The sequence below is a fragment of the Aptenodytes patagonicus genome, chromosome 6, assembly GCF_965638725.1.
Source record: "Aptenodytes patagonicus chromosome 6, bAptPat1.pri.cur, whole genome shotgun sequence".
Classification (NCBI taxonomy): domain Eukaryota; kingdom Metazoa; phylum Chordata; class Aves; order Sphenisciformes; family Spheniscidae; genus Aptenodytes; species Aptenodytes patagonicus.
In genome coordinates, this window is record NC_134954.1 from 46,619,978 (window position 1) to 46,633,487 (window position 13,510).

Below are 13,510 nucleotides of genomic sequence, written 5' to 3' on the forward strand. Positions count from 1 at the left end.
AGACAATGCAGATTTGAGAGGGAATCAAGTTAAGCCCTGTGATGTTTTTATTCTACAAGGCAGCGCATGGCTGTTGTGTTTTGTTTTTGTTTTTTTGTTTTTTTTTTTTTTTTTTAAAGTCACCTTACCAATTCTGATCCGGCCTGATCACGCGTGATCTCCTAATATCAAATCACATCCAGGGATGAGGGTGGCTTTGTAGATACAAAGAGGAGAAAGACTCTACATACAAATACATAATCATATATAGTCTTAAAACCTTTATTTTAATGCAAAATAAAACAGGTAAAATTTATATAGCCAGATGTAACAAAAGATCAAAATTTTTGATGTGGTACTAGAAAAAACCTCTCAAATTGTGTGTTAAATTTCTCCCCCAAAACAATCACGCATGATTTTTAAATCAGCTTCACTTAAACACACAGGTATTGTCATGATCACAAACACCTCTCTTTCCCCCACAATAACAGAATAGTGTGTTATAAAGCCTTCTCTTCTATGCAGAGATAGCGAATAGCGCTTCCGATTTTGCACGTAAGGCTTAGAGGCTCTGCAGAACAGCTGTGATGGAGAGCACAGGTGTAAGTCCTTTCGGAAATGCAAAGCAGCCCCTGCTCAGAGCAGAGCGTCAGGATGCGGCCCTGGCAGAGCAGTCGGTGGGATTCACTCACAGCACCAACTCTCTGATAAACAAATCTGTGATGGCTGGGAGGAGGAGGTAGCACAATTCATCTCTAAAAAAATTAGGCAGCATGTGAAGCTATTTCTAGATCAGGAAGCTGGAGTGAATTGGGATTCAGGGCTGCATGCACTTTTTCAAGGCAGGAGCCTTTTTTTTTTTTAATGCTTAGTTCCCCTTTTTTTTTCTTCCCCACAAAGGGCAATTGATATTTCTTTATGCATTCGAGGGGTGCATAGAGACTTCTGCATCATAATATATCACAGTGGTAATGTCTGCTTGCAGGCCAAGATCATGGCTCACTAGTGGGTGGTCACTCAGAAAATCCACAGGCTCTTTTTCTATCTCTTAATCTTTCAACTGCTGGGCCCGGCTGGCCCTGCGCCAGAGCCAGAAACGCAGGCTGCACGCCACCAGCTCAGGAAATCAAAGCTTCCAGCTTCACGTGGGAGCGGGCCTCTCTCCCCCTTGTCTTGACTCCTGTTCACACGCACACTTACGGCACGCTGCTCCTGTGGCAAACCCAAACTCTCCCTTCACACCCGCTACGTCAGTAACTTTACTGCTGGACTGGCACATTTTGGATGAGGGAGTGCGAGGCAATTACGTGTTAAGAGCATTTCAGACTCATAATTTTCCCAAACATATGGGCATATGGGGAAAAGAACAACTTGTTACTTAACGGCTCTTTTGGATTTTGCAAGTGTGTATTTTCAACCGTCAATTGTAGCACCTCATGAATTCTGCACGGTACATATTTTTCCACAATATGGTGCTAAAATCATATATTTTACACTGCAGAGAAGCTGACTATATATACTGTAGTTACACATTATACTTTTGAAAATACTGTACCACTACCAGATATTAAACCAGCAAATGGCAATTTTCTCCCAGAACAATGGCACCAGAGATTGATGAGATGCTCTGTAATACTTTTTGGTCTTGTTCCCCCAGCTAGGTCAGACTGTTCTTCCTCCTTAGCTCCTCACCTGTAGGACGCATCCATATATTATACTTGTAGCACTTTTTTTTTTTTTGAAGAAGCTCTGTACTGCTCTAACAGCAGAAGCATCATTTAATAACGTGTTGGGTAAGATTAACAGCTCAGAAGGTGTTCGTTTGATCTGTCCGCCTCAACCGAGTGGAGCCGATGCAGTCAAGGGGAGGTCTTAAGGAGAGATTCAGGTTATGGGGAGACAATTGCGCAGGTCCTTCAAAGGCTATAAATAACCCAGGAGCTGTTTCCATCCAGGTTTTATTTGGCCCTGGCTCCTGAAATACTGTAAATAAGTTTTGTTCACTGTGCTGTGATGCCATTTGAAGGGTTAGTTGAGAGTGATTTATAAAGGCAGTAGCTTATATTCAGAGCTGTTCTTAATTGTGGCCTGGCTTGATAAAGCCACTGTCACAAACATGTTAGTTTCTTTACAGCTGGATCAAATGTATCAGGGGTTATATTTCAAGGAGGGAAAGGAAAGTATTTTAATTTGTTTTCGATTCACTTTCAGCGGGCCTTCATAATACCAGCGGCTACCCTGTGGCTGCCAAGTCCTGGCTGAGTATCCTACAGCATCTAAAACTCTCTGAGAGAAGTACAAGGCTGTGTACAGCACGTACATGACAGGCAGAGTTTCCTTGGGGAATGCGCCTTATTTATGGAGGGTACCAAGAGACATCCAGCTTTACATCCAACCCTCCCTCCAGAGGTTTTTCCCTCCTACATTACTAGGGAAGAGAGCAGAAAGAAATGGAACAAGAACCAAACACACTTGCTTCATAATCGGCTGCATTCCTCTCCCTCTCTCCCTCCCACCAATGCTTCCTCCTGACTGGATTTAGAGCTGTGCCTGCCCCTGCCCCAGGGAGTCCCGCCCTGTATCTGAATCACTGAGATGTTCCCCCACCACCCCAAAACTGTCTCCTCTCCCCTGCTTCCCAGCCCAGCTGGTGGGTAGAGATTGTTGTGAATGCAAATGCTAGAGCCTGCTGGCCAGCTGGGCAGCCGCAAGTGCTCCCCTTGCCTCAGGGTTATGCTAGTCTCTCACCAACATTAGCAGCACAGAAGAAAAGTTGGCTGGGATTAAACACTGCTTCTCATCAGGGCCGTTACCTACCAGCGGCGGCCCCTGGAAAGCAGCAAGCACATAGACCCACCCTGCCCTGTGCCTTACGGACCTCTTACTCTTAACAAGCCCTTTTCCCAGGGATGTCTAGTAAAGGGACACGCTCCTATCAGGACAAACCTTCCCAGTGATATTTAATACCTGGGAAGTGACCTATGTGATTTAATCTGTTGCATACCAAAGGTGTCAAAAAGACATCAAAGAAATCCTTGTGCTTAATCCTTGGCCAGGTCACAGTCTCTCCCTGATGAGGAGAGGAGCCCGAACGGTTTAATAACACTCCCAAAAGGCAGAAGTCGAGGAATTAAGGACACTTGGAAACTTCACAAAATGTATTTTTAGGTGGCAAGACTGTATGGTTTCCCTGCGACAAAATCCGTGAGACAAATCTTTGAGCACCCACAGCCCTGTTGGGCCGGGTAGCACAAGTCCCTGTGGCTGGGGACATGCATTTCTAACCTCCTCCCAGGATGGCTGGCTGCAGAGCAAGCTCAGGCTGCGCGGGGCAAAGAGCCGGGCATGTACCCCACTGCCCTGTCCCCCCACAGCTCTGCTGCGCTGCTGGCCCCCTCTCCGCACCCACACCTTCTCTCTTTCTATGCACTGCTGCAAATAACTTGCTACCAACAACTATTCTCTCCTCTTCCTCCTGGGCCCCAGGGTCTTGAAGCCCTCCCTTGTTGCTTTCCTTGTCTTTTCCCTCACCCCGTGCTGTGAAAAGCCCCTTTCCCCGCTGGCCTGATGGCCCCTGGCTGCAGGAACTCGAGTAGTTTGGCACTTGGCACCGGCCTGGCACTGCCCGAGGCTGGGCTTCACTTGGGGGACTGAGGGTGGGCCCCGCACCGACAGCTGCCTTCATGCGGCGGCAGGCTCGCGAGGGCAGGGCACACTGCTGGCAGGCACTTTGCTGTAACCCCGGCCCGAAGGGGCTGCCCTGCCGGAGCCAAGGCAGCACCTGATACAGTAACTTAATATGAGTTATGGAGTCCATGCCTGCGTTCACCTCCTCAGCCACTTCTTATAGGCCAGCTCCACTGAAACCCCAACAGCGACACTTACTGAAAGCAGCTGAGGATCTGACCTCCAGGGTTTACATTTAAAGAGTGCACAATGTATAACTAAGAAATGCTCACAAGCACACACACGAACACCTACAGACACACACTTCTCAGGTGGCTGGCTGCCTTGTCCTCTGCGAGACTGCCCAAGCACGGCAGATAAAGCTTTTCACCTTACTCCAAATGCAGCAGGTGCAACAAGAGAAGACTCTTGCTACACAAACTGCAAAAAATGAAGGCTACAAGATAAATGCTGCCACCACCAAACAGAAAGAGGAAGACAGAGGCCAGATTACAAATCTGGAACTGCAGCATCCTTAAAGCACAGAGCTGCTGGTCTGAACGTGCCTGGGATGCGGCTGCTACCTCCGCGGCAGTCCCTTGTCAACTCACGATCACACACTGGATTACACCAGATCCCCAGCTCTGTACAAAGTCCATACTGCATGCTGCGTTCTCACTTAAAGGCTCTACAACAGCACTCTGAAATGAACTCTGGTGACACCACTGCCCTTATACAGACAGCTACATACTGTATAGGTGTAACTGGGTTTGGTAAATAGCCCTGAGGTGTATTAAGTGTTGCGCTTCATTTCCAGCAGCCACTTTCTATTTTTAAAAGGAATTAAAAAATACTCAACTGTCTGGTACCTCATGTACTCAAAACACATCGTACCTCACGTGGCTTTAGTTCGCCTGTTAGAAAGCACCTATGCTGAGGCCAGCTCAGTAAGAACGACTCCAGGTCTCATGTGCCATTCTTACAGGCAGCTACGCTTAGGAACAACTCTACAAGGATGACGTCCGATGGGATTCCTCCCGGGCTGTGCTGGCAAGTCCTGTGCGTGGCTATACAGCTGCAGTCATGGGGTTCTTCTGCCTGGGATCCTGTTGCCTGTACTGGTACTGGTCTGGACTGGTCCCACGGTGTCGGACAATTTCATTATAAGCTGGTGCTCGGTGAGACTGAGGAGGGGAAGGTGGCACGTCCTGCCGGAGGGGTCCTTTATGCTGGCTTGTGATGGGCTGGGCTGGGTAGTACTGGGGGTACCTCAATTCTGCCACTCTTGCATCTGGCGCACGGATGTAGTTCCCCTTAGATGGGTGGACAACAGGCTGTCCTCCTTGGTAGTAGGGAAGATCTCTCTCTTTGTATATTACTCGTGGCCCTGTTAAATATTCCAGTGGTTCTGCAGGTCCACGCCTGAGGAGGAAAAACATAATAAAGCACATAAAAAGGCAGTCTACTAGCCCAGCGACACATTATTGTACTCACAGTCTACATTTACTTTGGGAAAGGAAATGCCACCTCAAGCATGACAGGTCCAGATGAATCAAAAGAACTTCTGAAGGATAACAAGCCTCCCACCTGCATGCTACAAAAGTCTGTAACACCCAGGACGCTGGAGGAAGGGTCCAGCACACATCACAGCCCTTTTACAATGGGGGAGCACTGGAGCCCTTCAGCTCCCAAAGTCAGCCTCCTGTGATCCATTTGCCATAATGGAAACAAAGCTCCTTTAAACAATGCATATTTGACTGAATCTTATCTAGCCTCAGGATAAACAGATGAGTTGGGTCTGCAAATCTGCAAATCCCATAAGCTTTACATGCACAAATATTCACGCTTTCCAAGCCATTTCCCACTATTTTTTCTCCTAACATGTCAAACTTTAAAACTTTCCAAACACCACAGTTGGAAAAACTGGAACTCCTGAAAGAAACACTTGGGATGTCAGGCTACAATACCTGTGTTTAATGGGTGAGCTGCCAAGGGTGTTTAAAAAAAACTCCTGTGATCTAGAAGGCCTGATACTACAACAGCCCTGTAACTTGTCTGCATCAGTATGGATCTGACAAGCTCTAGTTCACGTGAAAAGCAACATGTGAACATGTCATTCCTGAGGATGTGCCATGGAGCCCTCTCTGTAGCTTTCTGCATCTTAATTCCATGATTTGCACTAATGAAGCATTGATATTTTTTCCTAGTACAGCTTAACTTGTGATACTTCCGAAATGGCAGAAATAATTGTTCTCACAGACGTATCACCAGAGCATCCCCAAAAGTTCAACTCAATTAGGAGTTTTTGCCAGTCTGATTGCAAAGGTCTTTGCGCTTTGGGCAAAATCTCCCATTCACTGCAGAGGAAGCTTCTTTCCAAGTGAGAGCTGAAGGACGATGGCAGGGTTTTGACCCAAAACAGGGGCTGAAAGTATAAATCAATTACACCTGCTCTGTGGCTTTGGGACTGAACTCATCAACTGTTTAAATATTCTTTGCATAGATTTATTAAGAAAGTCATCATTCTGGTAGAGCAGATCAGGTGTTCACAATTCGTCAATGCCTCTCTTTTGTTCATACAGATTTTACAAGCATGCTCCCCCTTTCTTAATCTGGGCTCCCAGACTCCACTGGAACTTGTTTTGCATGAAGTAAAACAAAACATGTGGTTTTCTGCTGCACTCGTTTAAGCCCATGGGGTAAATCATGGACATAGGCAATGAACAAACATTATCTGCCTTGAAATGAACCTACAATTCTCCCCCTGGAATAACTTAGTACAAATGTTTCCTGTTTAAAATGGAAAGAGCAAAAGGAAGAATTCCAGGCCTTGGACTTTTAGGACCCTATGCTCCCCAGAGACTTTTTGCTTTAAAAACAGAACATTATAAAAGACAGGCACTCCTGGCTTCCCCCCCGCACCCCCCCCCCCCCCCCCCTCCGGGTGAGACAGTCCAGACAAAGTGCTGAAGGGCATGAAGCCACCCTCTGAGATACTAAAAGGACTCTTAACCGCATGTATTGAGACAACTGCTGTCTCTGCTCACACACCTACGCCTTGCAACAAAGCCTAATTTCCACAGCAGGCCAAAGAGTTGCTCCGTGTATTTCTATATGAAACTTGTTCACTAGTCAGTCCCATCACACTCAGCTTTTGATTCCTCTGTGCGCAAAAATGCACTTCCAATCATAAAAGGCTTCTGCAATGGTAGGAACTGCTTTGTGTCAAGCAGCAAACCAACAGGAACAAACGTCAAACCTACACCCATCACCTTTTAATATAAGAATAATGCTCAAAATCCTGTATATTAGATTTTATAAGATGTTCTCATCGGCAGCTATAATCAACCAAATTCTTGTGGGTCACATTATAAAGGGACTGAGCTTGGAACCTGATCCAGAATTCACTGAACAGCCAGGTAGCTTTTGGACAGAGCTCTAACTGCAAAATTGAATTACTCTAAAATAACAAATTTAAGATTAATTGGTACCAAAATGACTGTTGAGAACAGGACTGAGCCACCAGCATCATCTACTGAGCCTTCAGCACACAGCTCATCCCTCAATTCACACGAGAGGTCTGGATGTTGCAGGAAAAGAGGGGGATGTGTTTTGCCATCCAGCCAAAAGAGCTGTTTCCAGGAAAGCTCAGCCGGTCCAGTTCTAGGAGACAGTGTGACACTGCTGCCACAGAAGCTGTGACTGTGCAGAGGGTAGTGCATTCAGGCAGCTTTGACCTAGGACTGTGCAGTGAAGATGAGCCTGAGCAATCAAAGCACAGGTGTGCCAGACCCGAGGCATATACCCAAGCTGCTTGAGCTTGTGCCATCAGGTCTTCATTGCTGTTACCTATGCTACAAAACTAAATCCACCATTGGTTCACTTACAGCTAATACTGTCTCTGGTTGTGTAGACAAACTGCAGAGAGGAACACGCGGGAAGGGCAAAATCTTTCTTTAAAAAATAAAGAAATGTCCAAGCTGTTCACTCTCAGCACCAGCTTCCCTTCTCTGAGGGTGAAACACCCATAGGTGGTATCATTCTTGAGTGTCTTCCCCAGAGTCAGGGCTTAGAAGTTGAGAGGAGAGGTTGTACATGGAGACAAGGCTTGCATCTGCTTCACATGGATCCTTTAGGAAAGCCCCGGGAAGACAGAAGGTATGTGAGGTTTTTTAGCAGCCTTGGCAATAATACAAGCAGTGTTCTAACCAATGATTACCAGAACTCTTGCATGAGTGAAACCTTGGGAAACGCTGGTAACTGCCCAAAAGGCTGCCGCCGCGCAGCATGACCGGGGGAAATTTCATGAAAGATATCCTCGTGGCTGCACCATGCTCTCCAGCTCACTTCCCCTGGTGATCCCAGTGGGTGTTATGCGTGCTGATACACATGCTACAATGACAGCACTTTTCTTCCCTTTTATGACCAGCACTGCAAGTTGAAGCTGAATTCTTTCCTGAGGATTCATTCTTCCCCACCTACCAGCTATGCCCAGTGAAGTCTGTTCTTAGGGAGCTGCTCACAGTGCAACCAACCAGCCTGGGGGGCCTCCATGAACCTCTGACATGAACCTCCATCTGACAAGTCTTAAAATACAGGAAAAAACAGCCCTTCCCTTCCCAAGTGTGTCAAATTAACCATCAGAAAGTCAATCTTTTTAAGGTAGAAGAAACACCTACAGATACCAAGCTCTGGCTGTAGAAATGCTGTCACCTTTAGGAGTAAATCTGGGACACTGGGGGCAGTTCCCGGCAGGAAGAGCAGGGCTCCTCTGAAGCAACACAATTTTCACTTTATAGCTCATGGTGTAAAAGTATATGCTGTTGTTTATCCTTAAAGAAATTGCCATAACAACTCAAACCAAACACTTTCTACTTGGCAGCCCCTTGTAGAAGCTATGCTTGTTTCTGCAAGAAGCAAAACAACTCCTGCCTTTTCACGTGGCAGACATTGCCACCTCTGAGGAGGCCCTAATGAAATTCTTCCCCCTCCCTTGCTGTTTTTGTTGGCTCCTGATGAGTTCAGAGTTCACAGGGCCATATCACACCTCCCAAGTGACCCACAGTTTGGGGGTCAAACCAATAACCTCAAGTGGAAAATCAGTGACCCAGGGGAGTGATCAAAAATCCACAAATTGGGTCAAGCAGGTCCAGCCACTCAAAAGGACCAGGCCAGGAGCATGCCCTCTGAGAGGACATGCTGAGTAGGAGCTGCTCTGACCGTCAGCTGTTTTCCAGATTTTTGGCCAGTTGTTTGACCTGGGGGTCCAGTAAAATTAATGGCAGGCAGAAGGTAGGGAAGCTGACACAACATCCTGGGAAGGAACTGATCTCAGAGCTCAAAAAGTGTTTTTGCTGATAGTTCAGCTCTGCTGGCTCCCACTGGAAGATGCATCACTGATGCAGGTCTAGCTAAAAGCAGAGGCTGCTGCTGAAGGAAGCAGTGAAGGAAGGGCGGCAGAAGCACCAGGTTCAAGAAAGGAGTGAAACTGGTGGGGCAGTGTAAAAATGCACTCCTCAAAAATGTCACGGGCAAGGTGCCCCTTAAAATGTTCATTTTATTGTGAGGAAGTGAAATCTCACCTTCCCCTGCAAAGAAATTATAGATCACACAGACAGGCAGTTGCAAACATGTTTTGCCGTATCATTTCATATGCTGGTTAGCAGCTCTACTGGTTTATCTTGTAAATGATTCACCAGGTAAGAACTGTGATCCATTTTGAGCTTTAAGAGCACAAACTAGCCTTGTCCAAATAAAGCAGGTAACTTGTGACTGATGTCCAATTAACAATACATGTGTTGTTATTTTCTCTATGACAAGTAAAGCCTGAAGTAGTTTGTTTTTCTATCCCTGCTTTATTTATCTTCCAAGCACAAAGAATATAGAATCTAATATTTTCTGGCTTTGCTGCAGAATTTTTAAGAGCTTCTGGGTTTATTTAAAACTGAACCAAAGGATTCGGAATACTTAAGAAAGGCTTCTTTTACCCAAAATATTATTTAGTCATTGAAGTTAAACAGGTATCTGTAGGTTTCCAAAAAACTAACTAAAACACTTTTTGCTTTCTGCAGTTCCCTTTTTTTTAAAGCCCCCATTTCAGTAATTCTTCAGTTGTACAGTTGACTGGCCTAAATACCTGATGCTTCAAAAAACAACCAGAAAAAAATAATTTCATTTCAGGTTTACTGTGTTTCATTGTTAACCCCCATTTGCAGGTCACCTTTAACATCAGCCACGAGACACATGCTTGGGTTATCGGAAAAGAAAAGAAAGCAAAATGACGGTCTGGCTGTTCATGCTGTGCCCCATCATGTTGGGGGTTTGGATTTCATCATGACAAAGAGTTTTTCTTGCCTCTGTTCTATAGGGAGAATCACAGAGGTCACCCTCTTAGTACCTGGTAAAAAGCAAGGAAGGGAATGCTCTCTTCTTAGATCATTGTCTCCTTCTCGCTGCTAAGGGAATATTTTGCAAGGGATATAATCTCACATGATAAACTGCCTTCTTACTTTGTGAGGGAGTACTTCTTGAAATAAACTTCAAAGACAGCCACAGACTAAGTGGCAAATGGAAAGCCCACATTTGGCTGCAGTCTCTTTTATGTCTAAGCAAGACATACAGAGACTCCAGGTGATGGCATCAGGCAGCTCAGGCTGTGATTAAAGAACAGGAGAAAGCAACAAGGTCCTATCTGTGTCCAAATTCTCACTGAAGAACTCTATTGTATGCATCGTGATTGCATGCTGTTTGTTCTCAGCCAGGAGGATCTACTTTTAAAGAAGAAAGGAGAAGCTGCTGTAAGAATTAAATTATGCAAACAAACAATCTTACAATATCAAATACATTACACTGTGTCTTTATAAAGCTCTTCTCAACATACACTAAAAACAACTGACTGAAAAGACCATGTAGTCCCTATCTCTTCAGATACAGTATTAAAGACACCACAGTGCTGTTTGTAGTCAGTGGCTCTAAGAACTTCTGTTGCTTAATATTCAATATGCATATAACTTAAAAAAAATATTTTTTTTTTAAAATCACTGCAGATTTCAAAAAAATCACTGCATGACTCTGAGCTTCGTTAAAGTCTGTCTCTGTATCTTAATAGGTGAGATACTCCTATAACAAATATACTTTGCTGTTTCAGATCAATACTTCCCATAGTCGATGATGGGTTTTGCATTTAAAAAGCCACTGGAAATCAAATTTGGTATCTTAATGCTGGGAAGAATCTGCAGCACAAGGAAGTGCTCTGTGGCTGCTGTCTGTGAGAGAGGCTTGTACCTCTCAGAAGAAGGCAGATGTCTAGCAATGTCATACTAACCTCAAACACACCACACACAGATTATTTATGGGCTGAGCTGGTGGAGGTGCTTTCTTCTCCTGTTCTTTTATCAACAATACAAGGCTAAAAAATCAGATAACGTAAACGAATACAATCCCTGGCTCTCATGTAGCACATGCCATGCAGAGAGAGCTGTTTTTAGTTTGAGGACTGTGTTTGGAATTCCTTCAGTGTCAGGTTTCCAGTTACCAGACCCTCATCCCTGGGCCAGGCACGACTGCGGTTGGACTGGATTAGCAGAACACTCTGCAATGTATATTACATAGCTTTGACTTCTATAGGCTTTGCAGACCCATAAAAATAATGATCACTTCATGACCTGTGTTACTGGGGGGGAAAAAAGAGCAGAAAAGTCCCTCTCGCTCTCCCCTTTTTAAAGAATTCATATTTGTTTTGGATTTGGAGAAGGAGGGATCCATACGAGTTGTCTGAAATTCAAGCAAGAGTACGTTTCAGATGCAACACAGGCAGGCCTGATTCTCTTCCCTTGCATGCAGTTTTGCAATGTTTAACAGTAGCCTTGACTGGCCTGAACATAAGAGCTTATATGCATAGTTTTTCTCTCTCTACAGTATTACGCTTGGAATATTTAAAAACAAACAGCAAAAGCACCACAATCCCAGAAGGTAAGTACATAGACATGTTTATATTACTCTAGTTGAAGTCTAGCCTTAAAGTGGCTGGAGAACAAAGTCCTCTATTGCTTGCAGAGGGCCACATTTTGAGAGATGTTGGGCTCCAGCACCTCCCTGGGCAGTTCTTAGCAACTGGAGACATTTAGGTGTCCCACTTGTTTTTACATCCAGGACCAAGCATAAAGTTTAGTCAGATACTAGCTTTCCATTCAGATAAGCAGACTGCAGAAACAACTGTAAGATAGGAAAACAGTAGTCTGACAGGTTTAAAACTTTACTGTAAGATTATATAAGATTTCTTATGACAGCACGAACAGTCTATTTTGCATGCAAGCAAATTGATTGTTCTCAATCCCTAACGGAGCAAACTATGTCACAGATCGGTTAACATCAGAATTTAGAGTGCCATTTCGTTAAAACCCCTCCCATCAGCAACAAAGCCATAAAACATTGTGTTGCTCCTTTGCTCCAGCATTAGTTTATTTTCCACAGCAGATCTCAGACCAGCTTCTGATAATCCCATCCTGCAGGCAAAGCTCCCCTTTCTTTCCTTCCCTAAATCCAACCTACAAATATAGGAACTGTGATAATCAGGATTAAAACCCTCAAATCAACAGCAACAAAAACCCAAGTATGCTAGCCGGTGCTCTATAAATGCCCAATAAGCATTCAAAACAACTAGTCCAATAATCCTTCCTACTCAATTCCTCACTTCTTTTGTCCATATGCTCTCAGGCATGGTACATCTCTTCTACCAGGAGGCATAAAATAAAGTAGCGCCTATTGTACAAGACATCGCTATTCTGTGATCTCTTCAAGCTTAAAGGGATCTTAAGTAGATTGGTACTTTAAGTAGTGAGTCATTACAACATGTGTCATTTCATATGTTACTCATTATTCAACACAACATAATACCATGTGAGTCATTAACCTCTTGGCATTGGTAACCTACTCTCAATGCTAAGCAGTCATGCTTGTTGCTCAGGAACTCCCATGCTCTGTTGGGGAGAGACCTGGACGAGATTTTAAGGTCCCTTTGGTCTTTTGTTTTGCAGATCAGCAGGGGCCAAAAGCTCTTCCCTATAGACTGAAAGAGTTCTTGGCCTTTGGTCTCTTGCGTCACATTTCTGAGATGATGCTGGCCAAGTTACGTTGGAGGGGAGAAAACTTCTTTTTAAAGGATGAATGCATCTTAAGCCAGCAAGGGAAGCAAATGTTTAGGTTTCTCAGCTGAATTTTGCATTTCAATGCAAACTCAAACTAATACGAAGAAGTACTGAACGCATGCAGAACTGCCACCACTGGGGCGAGATGCTAAAGTGAAATCTCTCTTATGGCAATATTTGTACTGCATTACTGTGCAGTAGCTCCAATGGACATGGGGATCCCGCTATCCCTGCCGCGAGAAGAGCCAGCTACTTCCCTCAAGAGCAGGCAAGCAATGAGAAGGGAGAGAGACGCGGAGAGGTGAGACCCCAACGCTGGCCCCAGCACAGCAGCAGCACAAAAGCCAGAAATACTATCCAGAGCTTTCTGCCTCACCCTAACCTCTATGCAGATCTCTGCTTTTTTGGAGGCTATTAGGGTAGAAATTAAAGGTCCTGTGGTGGTTCAGGAAATTTTAATTTGATTTAAAAGAAATTCTGTTGCTGTAGTCAAAATGCCTCTTCAGAAGGAAACAAACACACCACTCGGGCTCCAGGAGAGCTCCTCCTGAGCAAGGAAGCCTTCTCCCTTCACCTATCCATTCACAGCATTACTGCTATCCACGCCATTTTTGTAAAGTGCTTTCAAAAACACATAAACCCAAATTCTATCCTGTTCTCATTTTTCACGTGAAATGAATTGAAAGCATGGTGATTATTCAGCTGTGCTGTTCAAAGGA

General features: G+C 44.8%; 1 protein-coding gene across 2 annotated transcripts in view; it reads right to left on the reverse strand.

Moving 5' to 3' along the window:
- Positions 1–240: 240 nt before the first annotated feature.
- PARD3B (par-3 family cell polarity regulator beta) overlaps positions 241–13,510 on the reverse strand; it is a 445,805-nt gene continuing 432,535 nt past the window's right edge. For both annotated transcript variants that reach the window (XM_076342438.1, XM_076342436.1), the window contains one exon: positions 241–5,067. In XM_076342438.1, the coding sequence (XP_076198553.1) occupies positions 4,713–5,067 (355 nt within the window). In that variant the 3' untranslated portion in view covers positions 241–4,712. The remainder of the gene's footprint in view (positions 5,068–13,510) is intronic.